The sequence below is a fragment of the Mus caroli genome, chromosome 2, assembly GCF_900094665.2.
Source record: "Mus caroli chromosome 2, CAROLI_EIJ_v1.1, whole genome shotgun sequence".
Lineage (NCBI taxonomy): Eukaryota > Metazoa > Chordata > Mammalia > Rodentia > Muridae > Mus > Mus caroli.
This window is the reverse complement of record NC_034571.1, coordinates 153,996,446-154,022,426: the sequence shown is the minus strand read 5'-3', so window position 1 is coordinate 154,022,426 and position 25,981 is coordinate 153,996,446. Positions and strand designations below refer to the sequence as shown.

Sequence of the window (25,981 nt, the reverse complement as noted above, 5' to 3'; positions counted from 1 at the left end):
TCTCCCACCTACTGCCTTGCATAAATCTTTTTCTACATTCATACTATTTAACTAGGATTTTCTGTGTGACTATAAATTTGGAACTATCCACTGGAGTCGAGTGGATTCTTCAATGGGCACACAGTGAAGATGACGGTTGCCTACTCTCCAGAATCCATTAGTAGCCAACAGTTTATCAGGGAATGATAAAACCTCATGAGTCCTTCTCTAATCTGTGATTGACTATTAATAGGCCTAGTCTTGCATAGGTTCACTGGAGTCAGGAACAGATGCTGTGAGGTCATCACTGCACTGTGTATACCAAGTCCAGAGGAAAATGTTTCAGAGCCTGTCTTCTGCTCTCCCAGTTTCTACATTTTATTCTTCCCTGTCTTCTGCAAAGACTCTTGAGCCTTGGCGGAAGAGGATAGAGCAACTGTCCTGTTCAGAGATGAGCACTCAACTGTCATTTGTTTTCACACTTTGACAGTCATATGTTCCTACCTTCACAGCTATCATTGGAAAGCGAAATTCCGATGACTGAAGTTGAGAGTAGCATTTGTGTTTGGGTAGAAACATAAACATTTTGAAGGCAGCTCAGGAGCATTCCAGAAGTAATTTTGCCCCTTGGTCTAAGGCTCTTAGCCATGGGATTTTAATGGCTAAATTTTAAAATATGTATTTGTGTTTTATTGGTTTTTTTTTATGTATGAGTATGTAAGTGCACCATGTGACTATAGTGTCTACAGAAGACAGGAGAGATTATGAGCCTTCATTTGGTTGTTGTAACTAAACTCAGGTCTTCTGCAAGAGTAGCAAGAACTCTTAACCCATGAACCATTAATCCAGTTTCAACCATGAGTTTTTCACTGGATTTGCAGTCCCAATTATGAATTTCTTGGTGTGGAAGTGGCCTCAAATAGGGTCAGAGTAGTTGGTTATATCAAAGATAACTGTGCCTCTATTGTACTTGCCTGGAAATTTGGTATTGGTCTTAGTTTGGTTTCTGTTGCTATGATAAAACACTGCCTGAACTGACTTATGGAAGAAAGAGTTTATTATATCTACAGAAATCAGGACAGGAATTTAATCAAGAACTCGGAGGCAGCAACTGAAGCAGAGACTATGGAGCAACACTGTTCAGTGCCTTGCTTCTCCTGGCTTGCTCAACCTCCTACTCAGAGCTGGCACTCCCTACAGTGGGCTGGGCCTTCCCATATCAATCATTAACCAATAAAATGCCCACAGACTTGCCTACAGGCTAATCTGATGGAGGCAATTCCTTAGTTGAGGTTTTCTCTTCCCAGGTGACTTTAATTTGTGTCAAGTTGACAAATAACCAGCCCAGTATTATAGCTGATAGGGTCAGAACTAGGTGAGACTGTCAATGCGTTTCATCTTATTTCTCTATTTATAGTCAGTACCATGCTTTCTTAATCACGAGAGCTTGATGGTAAGTCTTGATATTGATCCGAAAAGATAAACTTTCCAGCTTTTCCATTTTTTCAATATTATTTGGAGTATTTTAGGCTTTTTCCATTTTTATATAAATGTCAGAACTCATTTGTCAAATTTTCTATGAAACTGGTATAAGCAAAAAGATCTCATGTAGTTCAACTCAAGGTAATCTACAACTTTATGATATTGACTCTTCCAGTTCACCAACATGGGATTTTTTTCTTATTCAAAAATTTAAAACATATTTCACTAATGTTATATAGCTTCAAGTATAGAGAAATATATGAATATATATAAACAAATACATACATAAAAATATATATATACATTATAAAGTATCTCTGTTGAAACTTTATTTTATTGTTGAAGCATAACACATGAAATAAGTGATACTTATACCATTTGAATATCTCAACTTTTCTGCAAGAACCCATTCATATGCCTGTGACAATCTGGTCATAAACATTTTCAGTAGTCCATATAAGTAGAAGTAGTTAGTGCTACTTCTGAGTCAGTTACCTCTACCAAAAGTGAGCATTTACGAGTACATTGTCTGTTATTCAGTAAATGATATCTTGTATGTTCATTTTTATAAATTTTATGTGCCACAGATATTAATATATGGAACCTTGCTAAAATATTCTTGCTTATCATATTTGGAGATTTCCTGGGGAGTGGTTTCTATATATACAATTCTGTGGTCTATGAATAAGGAAACTATCGTATTTGCTTCCCATCTTTATGTTTTCTCCTTGTTTCATTGCACTGGCTAGAACATCCAGTAGGAACAGCAAAGTTAAGGGAAAACTTTCAGTAATGGACTGTCAATCATGATCTTAGACTTCTGTTTTGTATGTCTTTTACTACAATAAGGAACTTCTCTCCTATAACTTTATTATACATGAGTGGATATTGACTTTCATCAAATATTTCCTTGGCCTCTTTTAGAATGATTGAATAAATTTTTGGAAAATTTCCTGCATGTATACAAGGTGTCTTCGTTACACCCATCCTACCCCATTTCCAGCTTCCTCGACCTTGTAAAACATAGTAGCCTCAGGTTCATATCTCTCTCTCTCTCTCTTTCTCTCTTTCTCTCTTTCTCTCTTTCTCTCTCTCTTTTGGTTTTTTGAGACGGTTTCTCTGTATAGTCCTGGCTGTCCTGGAACTCACGTTGTAGACCAGGCTGGCCTCAAACTCAGAAATCCGCCTGCCTCTGCCTCCCAAGTGCTGGGATTAAAGGTGTTTGCCACCATTGCCAGGCTCACTCTCTCTTTCTTTCTTAACACCCTAAGTTAAATTAGTGCTTCTCATAATTATTGAGTCATCCACTGGGACATAGACAAACTACCAGTGGCTATCACAGCCCCAGATAAAATGGCTCTTCCTTCCTCAACAGCCATCAGCTGTCATGAGCTCCACAGCCAGGAGCAGAGCGTCTGATTCCCCTTCCCCATTCTTGGTTAGCTCTTGATCATGTGGGGATCTTGTGTGGGTAACTACAGCTTTGCTGAGTTCACTTATGTAACAGCCACTTCACAGCCAGAGGCCTTTTCTAGCACCCCTCTCCTCCCTCTGTATTTTATATCTTTTCTCCCCATTCCCCACATTCTGTCGTTTACGTCTTTTCTCCCCTTTTCTTCAGTGATTGTGTGATTTTTTTTTTCCTGACAGCTTTCCCAGTCTTAAGCCAGTCTTGTTTTCCTCGTTATAAAATTAACGTGACCATGAACTGTTCTCCATTTTATGAATTGATTGCTTTTTTATTTATTGTGTAGGGTATCATTTCTGTGCTTATGAGAGATGCTTCTCAGAGTTACTTTTAGTGTGGCACCTCTCTAAAGAGTTAATAATTATCCTGGATTACTCAAGTGAATTTGGAAGTATATTATCTATTCATATTTCTAGAAAGTATTTTCATGAAGATAGAATTTCATTGAAATCTTTTATGTGTACAAAAATTTGAAAATAACCCCCCTGTACCGTCACGTAGAATTTCTTCTATGAAATTGTTCCACCTAAAACTTGGTTATTTTATATAACTTGGTGGAAGCCAATGGCTATCTCATTGAGCTCATTGTGTCTATGTTCAGGAAACACTTTTCTCTGTTAGGAATATGTAGAATATTGAAGGGTCATGAACACTGGGTTTTCACGGAGCTATAGAAGAAAGACTGTGGGAGATGTTAGCATGAAGTTATCGTTTCTGCTCTTGGAGTCCAGATCATCTATACGTTTAGGTCAGAGTGGTGGGGGATGAGACTGCTGTCTATAAGACTTTGCCGAGTTTTGCAGAATTCTTTTGTTTTGAAGTCTTTGTGATGTGAGCAGTTGCTTAGGCTCTGCTGGCTCATCTCTCCTGGCAGAATATGGCAGAGCACAGAGTCAGCCCTATGGGGATGAGAGGAGATTTGGAAGAGGCTAATTTTTCAGTTCCTTTACATAAAGGGGGCAATCATCTCTTAAACTCTCCATGCAAACTGAGCAGCTATGTGGATAAGCTTCTTAATCCATCTGGACACCCCTTCCTGACACTTCAGATGAATCTATACTTTTAGTCACTTCCAGCCATTTCAGCAGCTTAGAGACTAATTATGCATCTCCCCCTTGCACATAGGGATAGACCAAGGAGAGAAATTTGCAAAATAACAATATCTCTAAAGCCCCAGCCCCCCTCTGTGTAAGCCTTTCTCTCTTTGTCTGGTAGCATAGCAACTGAGGAAGCCTCCTGATCTCTAGTTGCTCTAGACTGCATGTGTCTTCCCTCACTCTCTGCATCTCCTTTTCATTGGGTTTTCTCAGACTTATTCTAGCGTGACAGCATCAATTTTTCTCCTGGTACTTGTTGACTCAGAGTTGCAGATCCATGTGGGAGAGACGTTTTTTTTATTCATGGACCTAAATTTGACATTTTCAGTTCCGTCCAAGATGCTTTGAGTATCCAGATGCTCAGACTATAGACAGCAGGAGGCTTGAGGGCCTGCATTATTAGATGACCATTGCTGGCTTTGGAAAGGGCTTTGGAATGGCGAGAAGAACCACTGTAGGAAACAAGGCCATTAGCTTAGGAAACAAGGCCATCAGCTTTGTCAGGTTTCTGTAATTTACATTTGATCTTCACTAAGACCTATCAAGAGGTAGGCTCTGTTGCCCAGTTTTACATATGAGGAACCCAAGGCTCAAGGTCATAATGTAACTTTCCCAAAGTGACATGACTAAGCCACAGTGATAGCAAATCAACCTCTGTTTGACCCAATGATCATTCATCCGTTTAATTCTCCACACTGCTCTTTGAACTGCAAAGAAATTATATACAGGGCAATTGATATAGAGTGGAAAAGCTATCACAGAACATTAGAATATTGAGATGGAAAGTAGATAATACCAGCAATATGAACCATGCAAGCAATATAGAAGTTAAAGATGTCTGTAGGAACCGAGGACCCTCAATGAACATGTTCTTGTATTGGTTCCATTTCCTTTATTTCTTTTATCTAATCAGTGGCCACATGTTATCTCCACTTCATCTCCTGAACGTAAAACTTGTTCCTCTCAGCCCATCCAACGTCAGGACCTTCATATTCCTCAGACATCTTCATTTCTTCCCTCCGTAACTGGCAGCTGATGCTGACTTCCTTATTGATCTCCACGTCTAATTTCCTTCTCTCAGATCTTTTCTCTACCCCACATTCAAAAGAGTTGTCCCAGAGGAATGGGCACCTGTGTTATCCCAATGCTAACAAAGCCTTGCTATGATGAATACTCTACTTGGTTCCAATTGACCTCTCTGCTTCGGTTTTTGCTGCCTTCTCATATCTCCTGGATTTCTGCAGGATATGCAGCTCCAGAGTAACTTAGACTTAGCTAAGAGGAACCCATGTCATACCTGTGCATCCGAAAGTGTCTGCTTTCAAAAATGTACCCATGGCTTGAACTCACTGTAAATCCCTCTATGAGCGCTTCCATCTGATTTTGGCATCTTTGCTTGTATTAATAACCTGTCTATACTGTAAGAAGTGGCCACAGACTTTGTACTCTAACCCACATAAATTTCTTATCTATAGCACTAGAGGTTAGATGTCTACAATTCTATTGGACTGTGTTCGTTTGACTCACAGGAGTATTTATTCCCTGACTTTTAATAGTTTCTAGAGGTCACTAGAGGCAAGATTCTTGTAGGAGAAAAAAATGTTTCTTCATTCATGGATCTGAATTTGATGCTTTCATTTCTGTCCAAGATGCTTTAGAGTATCCAGATGCTCAGACTATAGAACTCAGGAGGCTTAAGAGCCTGAGCTAGAAGGCCATTACTGGAAAGGACTTTGGCCTGCATGCTTGCCTGTCTGCCTGTCTGCCTGCCAAGGTCTCTGTTCCTATCTTCTAAGTCATAGAGAAATACCTTTCAATCTCTTTCCAATTCTTTTATCTTTCTTCTTCACTTAAAATGTCTGTAGGTGATTATGCTGAGCCCACCTACATAAACCAGGGTACTCAAGTCAATATCTGTGTGTCCATCATATCTACAGAGTTCCTTTTGTTCTATAAGTTTGGGAATAAGACTTGGACATTATTTAAGGACTATTTTTCTGTATATCACAGTCCTTTGTAAGCCATACAGCCCTGGTCCTATGAACCACTGTCCATTGTATAACTTCATTTTCATTCTACTTGGTTTAAATATATTATACTCGCTACTCTCAGGTTCCTCCCAAGCATAGATAGCAATTTGCTTTGATCTATTTTCCTGAGAACAAGTAGACTTGATTTTCAGTAATTGTTTGTTGAACAAGAAAGTTTATCTGCTTAGCTCTTATCTATCTGTCTTGTTCTGTGGCTGATTAGAGGGTTAGAGCAATGGGGCAATTTGGTGTATCAGCTAAAACCATAAATTCTAGGACAGTGAGATGGCTCAGCAGGAAAATGTACTTGCCATCAAGACTGTCCACCTGGGTCAGTCCTTGGGACATGTTTGGTCAAGTTTTAGAAAGGTTTGGTTCCTGTGATCTACATGGTAGAAGAAGAGGACCTATTCCTGTAAGTAGCCCATTAACTTTCACTTGTGAGCTATACATAAAAAAAAATCTAATAAAAAAAAACAGCACAAAAATCTTGAGCAAGGCAATCTGGATATTTTGGCATTGTCATGTACTAACTGTGTGGACAAATTACTTATCTTCTATGCCTGAGCTTTTTGATGTGGAACATGAAGATTATTATAAAATCTAGTTTTGTTATGTAGGGTTTAGCAAACTGCAGACCACACAAGGTGTTTTATTGATGGAGGAGTTTTACAGGAATGATAGAAGGTTAACCAAGGAAAAGTTAGAAATGATAGTAGCCCAAAATGTCAGAAAGCAGTTGCTACATCTAAGTGTTGGCCATCCAAAGGGAACAAGTGTTGTTATGGGGACTAGAAGTCTAGAAAAGGAGCCCTGGAGGGCTAGTTGCTGGGACCTCTGAAGGCAGAGTGCCTTTCAGTAGTATGTCAGCAGTAAGGGCATGATCTGAGTTTTGCTGATACTTCCAGCAAGATGCTATGCTATTATAGCATTGAAGACTGGACGAAATAAAAGCTCAGAGATGCTGCTGCCTTCTGCTACACCATCAATGAGATAAGACAGGAGCATGTTCATCCTTTGTCTAGCTCCTTGTAGGGCAGTGGTTCTCAACCTGTGGGTTGCAATCCCTTTGGAGGTTGCATATTAGATTTCCTGAACACCAGATATTTACATTATGATTCATAACAGCAGCAAACTTACAGTTATACAGTAGAAACAACATAATTTTAAGTATCAGGGTTGTCACAACATGAGGACCTGTGTTAAAGAGTCATAGCATTAGAAAGTTTGAGAAGCACTGTTCTAGAATCTTCTATTCCTAGGCACCTGGATGTATGATATGAAGGGTTCTATTACAGAGTCACAGAGCTGATCATTAAAAAGTGAGCCAAAAGACCAGGGATGAATGACAGGCACATTCCTTTAGTTTTCTCATCTTTACAATGCACCTAAATAGTATTTATCTTATGGTATAGTACAAGAAATGAATGGGTTCATTTAAGTAAACCCTGGACTAGAAACTTCTACATAGCACCAGGAGATTACTAGTTGTTCTTGCCCTGTAGTGTGTCTCCAAGTGTCGCATGGATGTATAGTTGAGTATATCTGGAACTAAGAGATCCAAACTCACTGAGATGTGAGTTCCACTTACTCATTTCTCTATAACAAGGCTGCTGGGCAAAAGTGGGGCAGAAAGACAAAAGGATGCCTGTCACATGACCCCTGCTGCTCTGAGACAAGATGCCTCTGCAGAGTAGCCTCTGATTGCAAAGCTTGACAATCCTAGGTCTTCCAGGTCTTCCTCTGAGGGAGACAGCCTCTTGATTCATGCGTTCTGAAGACTTCTGATTAGCAAGTAAGTTTTAAAAAGGCTCTTCTAGCATAATTATTCTGCTCTTAATTTTGGGAAATGGCCCAGCAAAGAGTAATCTTGAAAATTATGAGGCACTGAGGGACAAAGAGGAGCCAGGGGCAGACAAGAGGATTGCAGATCATAAAATCTCATCTGGTGCTAAGTTGTTACTGAATTATGCATTTGTAAATGACTTCATAGGTTTCACTGTGAGACTGTGTTAAGTAGATTGAGCCTGGGCTCCTGAATGTATTTGTGTGTGAAAATTTATTAGAAAACACAGAGACATTGCTATTGATTCTCTATCGAGAGATAGGAAGGAGGTTAGAAAACTGGGAGCACTGTACTCAGCAGCTCACTGATAGGTAGACAGATGTACTGATAACAGATAAAAATGGCATCCACGTTCTGTGCTAGGAGTGGCCTGTTTGTTTTAAATATATTGGTTTATTTAATCCACATGGCATTTTCCTATAAAGAGAGTGACATTGTTAATCGATTTTATAAATGAAGAATTTGAATGTCTATTTTTTTGTGGTTTTATTGTTGTTCTTTAGAGATTTTGCTTATTTCTGACAAGATTTCACATTGCTGAAGCTGGCCTCAGACTTGCTAACTAGTCAAAGAAGACCTTGAACTTCTGATCCATTCTGCTTCTACCTTCTAAGTTCTAGGATATAGGCGTGAAACCACCACCCTTAGTCTCTGTGATGATTGGATTGGATCCAAGTGTTTGTGTATTCTAGATAAATGTTCTACCAACTAAGCTGTATCTTCAGATCAAATGGGAATTTGAGATTTAGATATTAAATAATATGTCATGGTTTTTATAATAACTTAAATTACATTTCTCCCAAAGTAGACTGTAAGATATATTTACAGGTAGTTGGTCTAGAACTTGAAAGGCATTCTAGTGGGGATAGAGAGGTGGGGCAGAGAACAAAGTACCCTGAAGGGTAGATTCAGGATTTTGTAATCTTGCTGTGTCTCTGATGATTAATGGTTTGAATATGCTTGGTGCAGTGAATGACACTATTAGGAGGGGTGGCCTTGTTGGGAATAGGTGTGGCCTTGTTGGAGGAAGTGCATCACTGTGGAGGTGGGCTTTGAGATCCTCCTAGTCACTTGGGAGACAGTCTGCTCCTTGCTTCCTTTGGATGAGGATATAGAATTCTTAGCTCCTCCAGCACCATGCCTGCCTGGATGCTGCTGTGCTTCCTGCCATGATAGTAATGGACTGAACCACCGAACCTGTAAGCCAGCCCCAATTAAATGTCCTGTATAAGAGTTGCCTTGGTCATGGTGTCTCTTCACAGCAATGGAAACCCTAACTATGACAGTTATGACAGTGCCCCTAGGGGGTCATCTAAAAGATAGGAAATCCACCACACTGTCTTACTACTTAGAAAAGCCGGCAAACTAGGATATCTACTCTCATCTTTTCTTGGGTGAAGGTTTGAATCTGGGAGTATGATATTTAGTCTTGGTATATCTGTATGCCTTGTCATGATCCCCTCATAATCCTGTGACAACATTGTCCAAGAGAGAACCCAGGTGCTAGAGGTAGGATGCCTCTAGTGTGTGGAGGCTCCAAGCACTAAGGAATCTGTCCAAGTGCTACCAATATCTACTACATATGGCTAAAAATAGCAGAGCTGGGTTTCAAAGTGATTTAATTCTGATTATAGCTTAAACAGTCAAAATAAGAGATATTCAAATGTCTTACAGTTAGGTTATAAAATACCTCACTCCAAGACTCATATTTACAACACTTGTTCCAAAATTGGTGGCACTATTTAGAGAGGCCATGCTGTTCATAGGAGGTGTGCTTAGCAGACAGAACTGGATTGGCCTTTGAAGGTTATACCTTGCCCCTAGTTCCTACTGCTTTGTTTGCTTCCTGGTCCACTGTAATATGAACAACCTCCACTATCTACTCATGCTTTTAGGAACTGAACTGAGGTGCTATGCTCTGCATTCCTCACCATGATGGACTGCAACCCTCTGACTCATGAGTCAAAATATATTCTTCCTTCTTCAGGTATTCTGTCAGTTGTTGTGGTCATAACTGTGCAAAAGTGTAATAGTTCAAGAGTGGGGAGATCACAAGAAGAGATGGTATAGCATCCTAAGACAGCTCCCATCCTCAGATATGTAAAGACTACCACACTGAAGAGGAGGAAGATTCAAGAGTACCTATATTATGTATATATGCCCTTTAGGACTTGAATTCTCAAAACAAAATAGCTTCATTTATGTTCTGAACACCTTACAGTATGGTGAAATATAACCTCCCTCTGATAATCTATATAAAGATATAGAAATTCTGCAATAGACAGGTATCTCAAAGGTGCCAAGGAGGGACCTCCATGATGTAGCTTTAGAATTTGCTGTTAGTGCACACATTAAGACTTTATCCAGGCCAGAACACTCATCTCTGTCATGACAGCTGAAACCTCATATTTGCCTCTTGCTAGGAGTTGAATGGTGTTCCCTTCAAAGTCTTATTATTCCTAGAAACTCAGATTCTAATATATTTAGAAATAGATTGTTCTCAGTTATGATTTATGTGAAAATGAGTCCATACTGGAGAAGAGAGAGTAGCCTATGCTGGTTGACTTTTATCAACTTAACACAGCATAGATATATCTGGGAGGGGGAATCTTACTTGAAAAAATAGCTCTCTAAGTTGGGTCTTTAGCCAAGTCTGTAGGGGATTATTTTGGTTGATGTTTGAGAGCCCACGAGGAACAAGCCGGTACATAGCATTCCTGCATGGATTCCACACTAGTTCTTGCCTCTAGGTTCCTGCCTTGAGTTCCTTCCTTGACTTCCCCTTTCAGTGGACTATAAGCAAAATAAACTCTTTTTTTCTTCAAGCTGCTTTTGGTCATGGTGTTCTATCACAGCAACAGAGACCCTAGCTATGATGGACATTGATCTAATATAATCTATGATTTCATACAAAGAGGGAAATTCAAGTAAAAACTCCAGCCACATAAGAATAGCATATAAAGGCAGGGCAGAGGGAGGCAAGACTCATGCACAGAGCACAGAAGCTCAGGGACGGTTGACATGACATGAAAGACTTAGAGAGGTGAGCAAGGAGTCTTTCCTAGAGCCTCTCAAGGGAAAATGGGTCTGTTGACAACTTGATGACACATGTCTGCTGTGGGAACTGCAGGTTGATAAATGACAGTTATTTTCAGCTGCCTACTTTGTGCCCTATTGTTTCAGAAGGTCCTAGCAGATTAATATTTCTTGTCCCAAGATAAGTACCTTTAGTTACATGGGAGCTACACTGCTGGGGAATTGAGGGAGATAGTGGTACCTCTGCATCTAGGGAGACTGACTAATTAATACTATGTAATTTTGGTGCCTCTGTCTAAAACTGGTATAGTTCATGTTCAGAGATCCTGTAAGATTAGGCTGAAGCTAGTCTGCAATCAAAAAATCACATCCTTATTTAGCACCATGATTTCCTGTATCCTGCATCCTGAGAATTCATCTCTAATCTTTTGCTTCTTCAGAAACCTTGTCTCAGGCTCTGCCTCTCAACCTGGGCTAAGGTAGCGGAACTCACAGAGAACAAAGTGTAAGGATGAGAGCATCCAGGAGGGCATTCCACAGGAGAGCTAAAATTTCAAGGACAAGGAAAAGTGAGTTAGCTGGAGAAAAGGAAGAGGGATCTAGCAGAGAGAAGAGGACACGCAAAAAGATGTCTCCTGCCATTTCTGTATCAACAGTGTGTAAAGAGGGCAAGGGTAGCTTAATGAACCGGGAGATCTAGAGAGAATTATCCTCTTAGAGTTCAGGTGTGTGCTTTCTCAGTATAAAGACTGTAGAGGCTGGAGAGATGGCTCAGAAGTTAAGACCATGTAATGCTCTTGCAAATAACCCAGGTTAGGTTCCCAGCACTGGCATCAGGTCGTTTAGGCTCACCTGCTCCAGGGGAATGAATGTTGCTGAACTCCATCGGCACCTACACTCACCTACACACACACACAGTACATGCATATGTTTATGCACATGCATGTGTATGTGCATGCACTCCCATAATTAATGAAAATAAATCTTTTTAAAAACCTTACTACTTGTATGGTCCCTAGAATGTGTACTTCTTATTCCTAGACATCTTCAAGCTGAGCTATGGGTACATAATGGGGTCCTCTGGTTCAGGCAGGTGAAACAGTAAGTTCCTATATACTTTCTGTATCTACAACTACATAATTATTGACTCCTGTTAATTTGGTGTGGGGGGTAGTTCTGGACCTGACTTCTCTTCTTCATCATCTTCTGTAGCTTAGACAGGATCACCTGATCCTTTTCAACAGTGAAGATACTGATAGACTTGTCTGTAACCTTCTTTGGATAGAATCCTGGTTTCTTCTTGTAATTGTGATCAGCTGATCATCTTAAACCTTAGGTTTTCTGGTGGACTTATCTCACTTATAAAGTGGAAATGACATCGTCATCTGGCTGAAAGATTTTTAATGTCCAGAGCCTGGTACTGGCTGCATAGAAAGTCATCTGTGAACACACCCATTCTATGTTCTTCACAACACATGAAGCTGAATCAGAAGTACATTTGCATAGTACACAGAAAGAGATGGTTCAGGACTGGGGTAAGAGAAGAAGAAGCAGAACACTATTTAGGTTACTACCACCTGTGTGGTATGGGAAGGTTATATTTTATGAAAACCAGAGCCTTGGTATCCATATAATGAGAGAATTTTTTTCTCATTGCATGGACCATTGTAGGGAGAAAAATCACTTTTTGAGTTTTTTTTTTTTAATTATAAGATTATTTGAAAGTCAAATCTCCACTCACAGTGGAAGCCTTTGGACAAGATCCGAAGTAGCCATATCTCTCACTGCGACTGAGATATTGGTGGGAAATCTACAAGACAAATGATACAGCCACGCATCTTGATTCCTGTTACCTAGATGTCTGGGCAGATGGGAGGAGATGAATCCCGCTAAAGGACACACTGTGTGTGAAAGCATGAGATACAGAAACCTGTGCTTTTCTTTGTTCACGAAGTCATTGTTTTTAACAGCTGAGTAGTACTCCATTGTGTAAATGTACCACATTTTCTGTATCCATTCCTCTGTTAAGGGATGTCTGGGTTGTTTCTAGATTCTGGCTACTTTTTTTTTTTTTAAAATGTGCTTATTTAAATGTCTTTACAGTAGCCAGCCCATGCAGGTTTATTAGAAAATATCTGCCCAAGAGAAGGGATGGGGGAACAGGGAATGGGGAAAATACCTATTTCCTAACAGCTATATAAAGAGAGCATTGAGCACCGACATTTTGGTGTTAGTAGTTTGGTTTGGTTTTCTGTTTTCTCCAGACAGTCTCACTTCTATCAACAAGTATGTCTTAGAACTCATCATGTCTAACCTCAAACGTGTAGCAACTTTCCTGTCAATGCCTCCCCAGAACTGCACATAGAAGCATGTGCTTTCATGTCCAGCTCTCTGGCGTTTTAATAGGCTTAAGTAGCTGGGACTTGGTTTTCTTGTCTGAATTAGTTAAACCTATACCTCTAGATATCTGAGAGAGACTTTTCCCAAAGCATTTGGGGTATTTAGTGAAAGGGCTAACATTTTTTCACAAAATGGCTTATTAGAAGCACCAGATAAAGAGGGCCTCTCCTGGAACTGTGGGCTCTGTTTGGTCTAGTCTTTCTTAGAGTAGTTTTCTTTCTTTTTAAAAGTAAGCTTTTGAGAATTTCATACAATATATTTTTATCATATTCACCCTTAACTGCTCCCCTTAATGTCTCCCAGGCCCATCCCTACCTCCCTAGCCCATAATTTCATTTTCTCTTCCCCTCCCCCTTTTAAAATATCCCATCAATTCTAGTAGGTGCTGCCCATACACGAGGAGTATGGAGTCATCCAATGGAGGGTGTTGACCATACACATAAAGAAAACTGGCATGCTCCAGATACTACCAGCTGGTCCTAGCTTCTCCGTCAGGGCTGTGGATTGATGAACTTCTTTCTATTTGGTGCTAGGATGCTGACTAGCTTGATCTTGTCCAGGCAGCCATTGCTGCTGTGGGTTCATGAGTGCCGGGGTCCTGTCTGGTCTAGAACACGCTGTTTGTCTCTTATCTCTTACCCCTGCTTCTCTTCTGTGCTAGTCCCTGAGCATTAAGGAGGGAATGTAATATTTAGTATTCTATTCTTCTCCTAGAGAGAAAGATCTTCTAACAGCTAGTCCTCTCCTGGGGACTGGCTACTGGCATATTCAAATGCCACATCCCAGAAACTATGATGCTGATCATCTGAAGGCAACATTGATCATCCCAAGATGCACTGGTGTAAACTGTCAAGTTGTTTTTCTTTAAGGAACACAGTGGGTGGTTCTTTTCCTATGTATGAGAGTGCTTCTTCTGTTGGATGTGCAAAAAGAACCTCTTTTCTGGCTGAAATTCTGGGCACATTTCTGAGGAGTACTCTATTCTGCTCTGTGTTGGTAATGCTATCCTTGTATTAAAGCTTGGGAGTGAAGCCACTTAGGCAGGTGCCTCAGTCCCAGTCTCAGTTCTTTGAATGACTAATTATTTGACATTCATCTTGATATCTCTTCTTCTTTTCAGAAAAAGAAAAAAAAAAGAGTGGATGTTCCCAGTTGTTACCCATAGAATTGATACTAAAACCAAATAGTATTTTTAGTGTCCCAAGTACACTGGCAGGTGTCTATGACTGTCCAGTCTGTATACCTCTTACTGCTAGCATGAGTTATTTTTACCATTTTGATAAAACCATCATTTCAAATTGAACAGACACAGTGTGGTGATTGCCATTTTAAAAAAGTTTTCTGTTTTGTTTTCAGTGAATAGCTATGCTTTCCCCCCCCCCCCCTAGATCCTTGGGATTTTTCCTTAGGTATATATTTCCAGGACACACCTCTGTGATCCTAAGCTCAAGACTTATGGTTGTCTCTGTCTGGATCCCTCTGTGTTCTTCACAGTCTGAAAACTGGAACTTTGTTTAAAGTTTTCTTCATCTGTGTTTGTGAATACTGTTTCATTCCAGTTTTTAAATGTATTCTTCTCTCATGTATTACATCCAGACCACACTTTCCCCTCCCTCCACTCCACCCAGCACCCTCCAGCCTGATCTCCTCTCTCCCCCAAGATCCACTCCTCTTCTGTTTCCCTTCAGAAAAGGGAAGACCTCCCAGTGACAGCAACAGGACATGGCATAGCAAATTATCAAACAACTAGGCCCAAACCGTCATATCAAATTTGTTTGTTTGTTCCTTTGTTCCTCTCCAAATTCTTTTATGCCTTTGACAGATACCCACACATGGCTCTCTGCAATGCCCCTCCCAATGTCTGCGCCTTCATGTCACTGTACTGACCTTTTCTTTAATGAGAATTTATTAACTACTTTCTTACCCACTTCAACAAGATCTTAAACATTTAAGTCTTCACTTTTAAACTTGTTGTAGACAGGTTTTTCACTAGGTAATTCACACCAGCCTAGAACCCACTATCCTCCTGCCTCAGCCTTCTGAGTACTGATATGTGTGTTTTGCCACAACCCAGCTAAGACAGCAAGTACTTATTCAACTGTGACCCTGTGCTGATTTGATTGGATCAAGAGATGCTCACTCATAGTATTAGTAAAGTACACCTCAGGATGCATTTGTATGGCTTTTCCACATTTCTAGGGAGGTTTAACTGCAGGGAAAGCCCTACACTGAAAGTGAGTGGACATCATCTGTATTGGGTAGAGACCCACATGTGAAAACAAGACAAAGAGAGGTAGTAATATTCTCTCTCTCTCTCTCTCTCTCTCTCTCTCTCTCTCTCTCTCTCTCTCTCTNCTCTCTCTCTCTCTCTCTCTCTCTTTTCTCTCTCTCTCTCTCTCCTCCCTCCCTCCCTCCCTCCCTCCCTCCCTCCCTCCCTGTCTCTCACCTGCCCCCATATTCTCTTTCTCTTTCCTTGCCCTGTCTTCCACCTGTCCCCATTTTGCCTTCTAGTTATTAATATGATAGGAGTACATCTGCTCCCCCATAGCCTCCCTGCCATGATGTAATATCCATAATCCTGATCTAAAATAAATCTCTCCCCTTGAGTTCTTTTGCTCGTTGTTTTAATCTTCATGTCAAAAGTTCAAGGCGAGGGACAAAAAATAATTCCAGTATCACCTGTTGGTGTGTTGTAAGTCATCTGACTGTCCTCAGAGACTGCATGGACCCCAGTCAGGGTGGGCATGAGAACTCAGGCCCACTGCTGGCTCTGAAAGGCAGGGAAGATCAGTGAAGGCACATGGAATCCCTGTGGTTTTACCTGGGGATTTTCAATATTTCTGCAATTTAAGTCATAATGCAATTTTCCATTCTTGAGGTGATAAAATCAAGCCCCACAAAGATCAGATGAACTGTTTAGAGTCATGCACATGGCTAGTGAATGCAGGGCAAAATAGACTTGGACTCTGGCTGCAGGCTAGCTCCCCTTGGGACTCTGGCTGCTAGCTAACTCCCCTTCATCTTTTGGTCCTTAATGCACTATTTTATGCAGCAGATTTGCCTAAGCATCGGTTTAATTACTAGAGTGACTTTGAGCACCTTTGCAGATGGGTCAGTGGTCTATGCAATAAAAGTTGTTTTATAGAAAAGTTGAAAAACAGAGAGAATACATGGCTCAGTTAAGGGTAAGAGGAAAGACACCTTTGCCGATGTGAATAGCATATATAAACGTATGAAAGGGATGATAGTATAGCAAATTGTCTCCCTAGGTACATATGTATACGTGCTGTTAAACCTATAAAGCTGTACCCCTAAGACCATATGACCAGTAAATCGAAGTTAAATGAGAGCTCTGGTAGAGTAAAGAAGGCAATGGCATGTGCTGGAGGCCATGTTATCCCTACCTGAACCATATCACAGTTACCTGCACTTCTTAGTGACATCCAGTTTTCTTCAGAACACTTGATTTTTGTCCAAAGCAGACAATGCATATACACACCGATCCATCTTCAGCTATTTGAAGCACTTTTGCTCTCCGTAGGAATTTCTGGGAGTCAAACTGTTACAAGTGCTCACAGCAGGGAAAAGAAAGACAGAATTGGTCTGAAGATTGCTGCCTGAGGATGAGGCTGAATTACATTAAGGGGGTCACAACACCATCTACACACTGAAGGAGAGCTTTGGCATCTCGAGGGCAGCTGTAGCCCAGGGTTTGCAGGTGGTTCACAACATCTTTTTCCTCTGTATGCTTTGATGTCTAAACTAGAGGGGACCAATGCCATTTTCCAAGTCAGGCTGTAGCTCCCTAACAGCAGGCTTTTCTCCCCCTTGATGTGGTTTCAAACTTTGTGGGCAGAGATGCCATCATGTGTCAATCACTTGTCTTTGCATAGAGGATGCTGGGGATCAGAGAGGGGTTGATTGTGTTATACACGGGAGAGCTCCTTGGATGGGAGCTCACTGGGTCTGAGCAGCTGAGCACTAGGGAATGCTTTAAAGAGTCAGGATCTGATGGTAAGGACAGAATTGCTTCAAGATGACACAGGATTGGAAGCTTGCCTCTTTTTAATAGAAATTTCTTATTTTTAATTATGTATGTGTGCATGCACCTATGTGTGTTTATGTGCACATGGGTTCAGATGCCTTTAGAACCCAGAGTTGCCAGATCCCTGGAGCTGAAGTTAGAAGTGATTGTAAGCTCCCCCACACGAGCGCTGGGCATTGAATTCAGGTTCTCTGAAAGAGCAGTATGTATCCTTAAGTGCTGTGCCTTATCTCCTATAAACCTGTTGGGATTCCTTCCAAATAAATTTAGCAACATGTCTCTCTGTAAACATTCTTTCTCCTTTATTGACCAGGAATGGCAATATTTTTGTTTGTTTTTCGTGATTTATAAACATATTCATCTCTCTGTGTGTTTACATATGTGGAATTCAGAAGACAACTTGAGGCATCTGTTTCCCCCTCCACCTTGTTGAGTCAAGCTCTTTTTTGCTGCTGCATTGCTGAACTGCATCCTCCAGGCTAGCCCAAGAGCATTCAAGTGATTTTCCTGTGTCTGTCTCCCATCTTGCTACAGGAGTTCAGGGCTTACAAAACGGAGACTTGGTGTTTGACATTACAACATGAATTCTGTAGATCGAACCTAAGTCAACAGGCCTTCACTGGATGAGTCATCTTGTCAGCCCAGTTTTTTGTAGTGCTTAAAGAGGCCATTTCCCTACACAGAGATGGCTGTATTTTAAAGTCTGTTTTGATAAGTGCTACTGTGCTGGTTAACAGTTTGTCAACTTGACACATGTTAGGGTCATCTGGGAAGAGAGATCGTCAACTAAGACCATGCCTCCATCAGATTGGTCTGTGGGCATGCCTCTGGGGCATGTTCTTGGCTAATGACTGGTGTGGGAGGGCCTAGCCCACTGTGGGTGGTACCATTTCTGTACAGATGGTCCTGGCTTCTATAAAAAGAACAGACAGAGTGAGCCTCTGGGAGCAAGCCAGGAAGCAGCTTCCCTTCATGGTTCCTTCCCAGAGCTTTTGCTTTGATGCCCTCAGTGATGGTCTGGAACTTTCAAGGTGAAATCATTTTTTTTTCTTCCCCAAATTTCTTTCAGTCATAGTCTTTATCTCAGCAATAGAAAGCAAACTAGGACAGTTATGTAACCATATTCAAGGCACAGAAAATTTCTAAACTCCAGAAGTTTTTCTTATGGCCCCTTCCAGTCAGTCAGCCCACTTGAGGGAATAATATTCTCATTTCCATTATTTAATTATCTGAATCAACACATAGACTACTCCAACATCTCAGCAATATTTGTAGAATGAGGGCTTGAAATACACAGCTTTAGTTGTTGACTGGACTAGCCTTGGTGACTTGTGCCTAAGCAATACAGATTTAGGGGACCCCGAGGAATGTCTGACTGCAATGGTTCCTCTCCCTTAAACTTTCCCTGGAAAACATTACCTGATCAATAGGCTGCCCTTCACAGGCCGTCCCCTGCAGTCTGACCCACACCACAGTTGGTCATTGCTGCTTTTCTCAGCTATGATACTCTCCAATTCCATGGCACAACGTCTATGTTTATCTCCACTGCTGGGTTCCATGTTCAGGCTGCTTCAGCTAGCAGTGAGATGCACACACAGTTGGGATTTCTCTCATAGGGAACTTCTACCTGCCAAGTTGTTCATCTCAAGACCTTAGTGGAGTCCTTGGTGGAAGAGAGGTAGATTTGAAAACATATTTTTTTCTTTTTTGGTGATGGGGTCTCATGCATCTCAAATTGGTCTTGAACTCACTATGTATCTAAAGATGACCTTAAACTTCTGGCTCTTTTGCCTCTACCTCTTGATTATGTAGTTATGGTCTATCATATCCAGTATATAATAGAATGTTGGGGCTTAAAGTCTGAGCTCTGTGTTAGATAAACATGTAACAACTGAGCTAACATCTCTAGCCCTGGAAGCATGCATTTGTAGAAGTCTACATCCTGTGTCATGGATCAACCTCATGTCTTTGTGCTTTAGATGTGGTTGTGTTGGCTTCGTCATTTTCATGGGACCTAGACATTTACTCATCGCTGTTGATGGAAACCTTTGCACACTTTGTTTCTACCCAAAGGTTGGGCACCTGGGAAACTAGAAATGGTAAAATGTAATCCTGCTTCTGGTGATGTTCCCAGACCCTGTCCCTGCGACATTGGGTAGTCTGGAGTGTCATCGAAGTGTAAGATATGGGCATGTGGTTGGCGAGTAGATTCTCTGATATTTCCTGTGTTCGATGCATAGACTTGACTTATACTTGGGTTTCAGAAGTTGTTTTGTTGTTGTTGTTGTTATTTTGTTTGTTTTCGTTTATTTTTGTTGCTGTGGCAAAATACTTGACAAAACAGCTGACAAGTGGCAAGGTTTATTTTGCCTTTTGTTTAGGAGCTTGCTGTCAATCAGAACAGAAAAAGAAATGGTGGTGGAGCATGAGGCAGCAGGTCACATTGCGTCTGTCCTCAGGCAGTAGAGGCAGATGAATTCTTCTGCTGTCTAACTGCTTTCCTCTCCCTACCCCTTTTTTTTTTTTTTTTTTGGATGAGTGCAATTTTATTTTATTTTTATTTTTTTATTATTTTTTAAATACTTTTTTTATTATGTATTTTCCTCAATTACATTTCCAATGCTATCCCAAAAGTCCCCCATACCCTCCCCCCCACTCCCCTATCCACCCATTCCCACTTTTTGGCCCTGGCGTTCCCCTGTACTGGGGCATATAAAGTTTGCGTGTCTCCTACCCTTCTTAATAAGCCCCAGGACCCCAGGCCATGGCATTATGTCAGTCACATTCAGGGTAGGTCTTCCCTCAGCCAAACCTCTCTAGAAACCTTCAGCTAGATATGCCCAGAAGTATGTCTTATCTCCTGTGTGATTCTAAGTCCACTTAAGTTGCTGAGGAAGATTAACTATAACAGAAAGATTCACAAATTTCTGAAATAATGCATAGAACTCTGGGCAGTGCACTTTTCCACATTTCTCTGAAGAATACCTAGTTTCTTATTGGAGATTTAGGGTCTCTGTATTACTCAAAATTGAACACCCCTGGTATACTCATTTTTTATGACACTTCTGCTTAATTCCATAAATATCTAAAATATAAAAATGAGAAAGGAAGGAGTAAGAATCCGGAGCCGAGTTCTAATGCTCCACCTGCCCCATTTCTTTTAAATATATCTGTAGTGCCCCCTGAGACTCATTATTCTTCTGGATGTCTCTGAGATCTTAGGATGGCTACATCTAAGCTGGACTGGATGTCCGTGTTCATCTCTTGCATGGTCTTACTGGACAGTTCATCTTAGATATAGAAGAAACTCCTGATAAGAATCAATGCTAATATTTTTATTCATTTAAAAGGACATATTGCTTGTTATCAAGAAAGTTTGGTCTCTCATCCCTGCCTCTTTCTCCCTTTAACACTTGCGTACATGCCTCTGTTTTAAACCAGCATATCACAAAAAAAGGGGGGGAAATCAAAATATAAAAACTGAAAGCAATTCTCTAATGCTAGAAGACACTTAAACATCGGAAAACACTGTGCTGAATTTTCCTGATCTACTTTGGAGGAGAAAGAGAGATGCGGGTATGCCACAATGTCTAGACTGCGCATGAACTTGTAAACCTGCCCTTGGAGATGGGGACATTTATACACTCAAGAAGATGTTTGTTATTGTACTTCCACCTACCATTAGAAATACATGAAAAGAGAGTAAATGTTTGGAAAGATTAATACTGTATTTTCTTTCTGGTGGTCAGAAATTGAAAACTGCTAATGCCTGAAACAGGAAAGCAGTAGAGCATGGGAGAAAGTCGATGGGAGAGCTTAATGCAGCCACCGCTCAGCCCCCACAGCGTCGGAGTGGGTTGCTCTTCGTCCTGTCCAGAGCCGGTCTGTGAATAATGATATTAAGGAATTAGGCAGAGTCATCACAGAGCTACAGAATATCACCCTTGAGGCCTCACTGGAGACTGATAGGAGCTCCTGGGGGTTGATAATGGCAGTTGGAGGCTCTATATATTTAAAATGCACAAAGGATGAGCCCAGAAATTATCTGCCTGCCAACTTAACTTCTCTACCTGGAACAAATTATCCCAAAATCAATTTGCAAACACCTTTGAGATAACAAGGTCTTGAGTAATAACCTCCTTGGCTTTGTAAAGAAAAGCACCTAGCTTGACTAATCTGCTTAATTCCTTTCTCTGACCAAATGGCGAGCAATAATAGAGGCAATCTGAAGTTGTCCCTCCAGATGAGCTTAGAGTCACACTGAGACTGTATTGTCCATCCCTGTTTCAGAGTAGATGATTCGGCTTCTGGAGGACCTTTTAATGCTAGGTAATTAATTAAAAGAAAAAAAAAACCCACACACACAGAATGAGCCCTCCTCTATTCCAGAGTCCCAAATTAAACTCAGACCTTCATTTATTCACCTAGGAACCCAGAGACTCTCCATGGTAAAGAGTGCTTAAATAAATCTGCATCTGACTTCTCACCCTATCACCTCAGCTTTCTGCTGGAGGATTCAAGGACTTATTCATTCCCCTTGGCAGATAACCCCATTCCTGGCCTTTGGTCATGAAACACTACCAGACCCAGACAGGAAGGCCTGAAATAATTTGCATAGAGATGTCAGTGGCAGAATTAGTTACCATAGAGGAGCTTAGAACAGCCGAAGTGTCCAGCAATGGGAGAGTAATTAGGATGATAACTTGGTCATTATTCAGTACCTAGAAAAGACAGTAAAACCCTTGTATCCCATAACTAAAACTATGCTTAACGTGAGGGAAGCAAAACTCTTCTATATCTGGCCCATGTGTCACTGAAACTAGAGGAAATGATGTAAGTACATGAATGAGAACTGGGTTGGCATCTGCAGAAATGTCCAAGGCTGTCACTTAGGCTGCTAAGGAAGAATGTGCTTTCTCTTTCTTTCCTTCTGTGACTTTTGTTCCACTTCTGTGTTTGTCACAGATAAAAAATGATGAACAGACCAAGTTTGTTTTAAATAACAAACAAACAAACCAAAACAAAAATGAACAAACAAAATGGGGATGGAGGTGCTGGAGAGATTTCAGTGGTTGAGAGTATTTCTTGTTCTTGTGGCAAGCAAGTGTTTGGCTCTCAGTGCCCATATCAGATACCTCACTGCTCTCTGTAGCTCCAATATTCTCTTCTGGACTTTGGCAGGAACCTGCATACACATGTAAATATTTACACCCTTATGCACAATCAAAAATTAAATCCTTTGGATCATCTCAGAGTCCACATCCCTGAAAATAAGTGACTCTCACTCTCCCTGTCATGTTCCTCAGAGAGGGGTGGTATGTTCCGTATCCATGATGGGGCTCTGGTTGATCTTGTGGAAGTCCTGTAGAAATACTATGTATGTGTGAATAATAATTATAATATTTAAATTTAAAATATTTGTTCATTTTATTTTATGTGTATGAATGTTTAACCTGAGTGTGTGTTTGTGTACCACTTGTGTGCCAAGTGTCCATGGATGTTAAGCAAAGGTGTCAGAGCCCTGGAACTGGAGTTACAGATGGTAATAAGCCACCATGAGGATGCTGGGTCTGGGTCCTCTTCAAGAGCAAACAAATGCTGCTATCCACTAGGTTATCCAAATAAAATAGTTTTCAGAAAATAAAATATTTTCAGAAACAAATGGCCACTAGGTAAAGTATGGTGAGGCATACTGGTAATCCCTAAATTTGGACAGACAAGGCAAGAGAATCTGGCATTTGAGGCCAGCCTGGGATACACAGTGAGCCTAAGGCCAACTTGGCCTACATATGAAGACCCTGCATGGGGTTTGTGGATTTCATCCTACTTCACTATGCTGTGAGTTTGGCTAGGTCTGTTTGGTTAAGTATCTATTAACTAAGGAAGGTGCCACGCAGACCAGTTATCTGGTAACTTGGCATAACCTTTCCTTTGGCTCTTGCTGGGCTCATGTTGGCCAAGGACACTCTTTGCTGGTAGGAACCTATCAAGGTGAGGGAGAAGCTGAATTTTTGTTGCCTTATCTTTTTCCTATCTGTGTTTATATCATCATCTGCAGAGGATTTCTACTAATAATGTGTGGGAGCTGCAGGGGAACTAACTAGAAACCTCCTCTCTGTGAATGAGTTCTGAGCTCCCAGAGGTTCCCTGCAATATGTACCAGTAGAAAAGCAATTGGTTGTTTCACCCAGCTACCTACCATGACATTTACCAGCATGGCAAGATGTGGGGCAATAGTGTCAATGAAATCTTAGGCTTAACTATCAGCTGACTGATTGGACTTAAGGTTCCTTAATAGAAGGAAATTTAATGGCTGGTATTGTAAAACTATTCAGCTACCCATGGCTGGTGAGATTACAGACTCCAGAGGAGAATCTACTACAGCTGCATTTCTAGCCCAGTATAGTGCTTAACTATCTCCTACCTACTTAGCTTTATGCTCTCAGATACACCTTACACATTGCTCTTACACCTTATCAAAGAGAATTCTTTTTGCAGTAGATGGAGCTGATCTGTTACTCTTGCTATGATGAAACACCATGATCAAAGCAACCTATGGAGAAAAGGGCTTATTTGGCTTATACTTCCACACTGTAGTTCATCACTGAAGAAAGTCAGGACAGGAGCTCAAATAAGGCAGGAACCTGGAGGCAGGAGCTGATGCAGAGACCACAGACACATGCTGCTTAGTGGCTTGCTCTCATGGCTTGCTCAATCTGCTTTCTTTTAAAACCCACCATAAGCCTAGGACTGGCCCCGCTCCCTTTGGACTGAGCCTTCCCACAGCAAACACTAATTAAGTAAATGTCCCACAGACTTGCCTACAGCCTGATTTTTTTAATTAGGTATTTTCTTCATTTACCTTTCCAATGCTATCCCAAAAGTCCTCCATACCCCCCCTCACTCCCCTACCCACCCACTCCCATTTCTTGGCCCTGGTGTTCCCCTGTACTGAGGCATATAAATTTTTACAGCCTGATTTTTAAGGAGGCATTTCTTAATTGAGGATTCTTCCTCTCTGATGACTCTCGCTTGTGTCAAGTCAACATAAAGCAAACCAGCATACCCACGATTGGCAAAATCCAGAAAGCAATACAACCCTATTGGTATATCTATCTATAATACAAACCCTATAACTAAGGCTCAGAATAGAACTTGGAAGAGGAGGTGAAAGACTTTAAGAGCCACAGGTTGGGGGCATATGATGTGAGATGATGTCTTCTATATGAGACAGCTGTACCCATGACATTTCAATAGCATGGTCCTTAGACAAGACCAATATAATGACAACACCAGAGTAGATGGGAAAAATCTTACAAGGCTCCACTCCTAAATAAAGAGCTACAAGCAGGCACTTAGTGACTGCTGAGAGAGGGAGAATCAGCCCCTGAGAGAGGCTCAACCAGCCGTCCCTAAACACATATTCACACAAGTTAACACACACACTCACACACATGCGTACACATGCATACACACATGAATGTTTCACATCATACAAGTGGAGTTCACGGTCAACTTTCAGGAGTCGGTTCTTTCTTTTGCTGTGCTGTGGATCCATCTCAAGATGCCACTTAAAGCTGAAATTCCTTTGCTTGCCTGCTTTCTTTCAGAGCCTCCCACGCCCATTGCTCCCCCGGAACTACTGGCCGTGGGTGCCACCTACCTGTGGATTAAACCAAATGCCAACTCCATTATTGGGGATGGCCCCATCATACTGAAGGAGGTAGAATACCGCACAACCACAGGCACCTGGGCCGAGACCCACATCGTGGACTCTCCCAACTACAAGCTCTGGCATCTGGACCCTGATGTGGAGTATGAGATCCGGGTGCTGCTCACACGACCAGGCGAGGGGGGCACAGGACCACCAGGACCACCCCTAACTACCAGGACCAAATGTGCCGGTAAGGATGCTGTTCTTCTGACTGGCCCTCCTCTTGCCTTTTGGGCATAGGTCATTCCTAGTTTCTTTGGTGTGTATCTGCTTGCTTCCTTTTATGGAAAGACAATTAAGGGTTTGCTCAGACTTGAGAGACACTCTCAGTTCTGGCTATGATTCTGAGAACCTTCTGCCTCTGGTTGGTTAATGGAGATGCTCATCATGTTGAAAGTATTTCTGATGGGATATTGGCTCCATCATGTTGAGGAATCCTGGTGCCATTTGCATGTCTTTGAGGGGGGTCTTAGTTTGGTGTCACTGAGAGATTTTGCCTCTGACTGTCCAAAAGTCCCCATGTAGACTACATCCCTGCAGGCTTCTGGTTCCATTTGTGTATCTAACATGTATGGTTTGCTTGGCCCAGGACCAAACAAACTGGATCTGGTCATTTCTCTGGTGGATCCTGGTTCTACTTTTGTCTCTGAGGAGATCCTACTTCCAGCTATTTCTTTACAGTTTTCTGGCTCTGACAGTGTCTCAGAGCTGATTCTGAAATTGTCTTGGTCCCTGAGAACTACCTAACTCCAAATACTCTAGGGGATGCTGGTTTCTGCTTACGAGTCTGACTTGGTACTAGGGGCCTCTGGATTCTCCTTTACCTGAGGGTTTCTGACTCCAGTTGTTTTCCAGCTGTTCCTGGTTAAGAGCTGCTGGCTGTG

General features: G+C 41.4%; 1 protein-coding gene across 12 annotated transcripts in view; it reads left to right on the top strand.

The window, feature by feature from the left end:
• Positions 1-25,981, top strand: part of Ptprt (protein tyrosine phosphatase receptor type T) — a 1,083,833-nt gene that overhangs the window by 472,122 nt on the left and 585,730 nt on the right. For all 12 annotated transcript variants that reach the window (XM_021156881.1, XM_021156878.1, XM_021156880.1 and 9 more), the window contains one exon: positions 24,994-25,287. In XM_021156881.1, the coding sequence (XP_021012540.1) occupies positions 24,994-25,287 (294 nt within the window). The remainder of the gene's footprint in view (positions 1-24,993; positions 25,288-25,981) is intronic.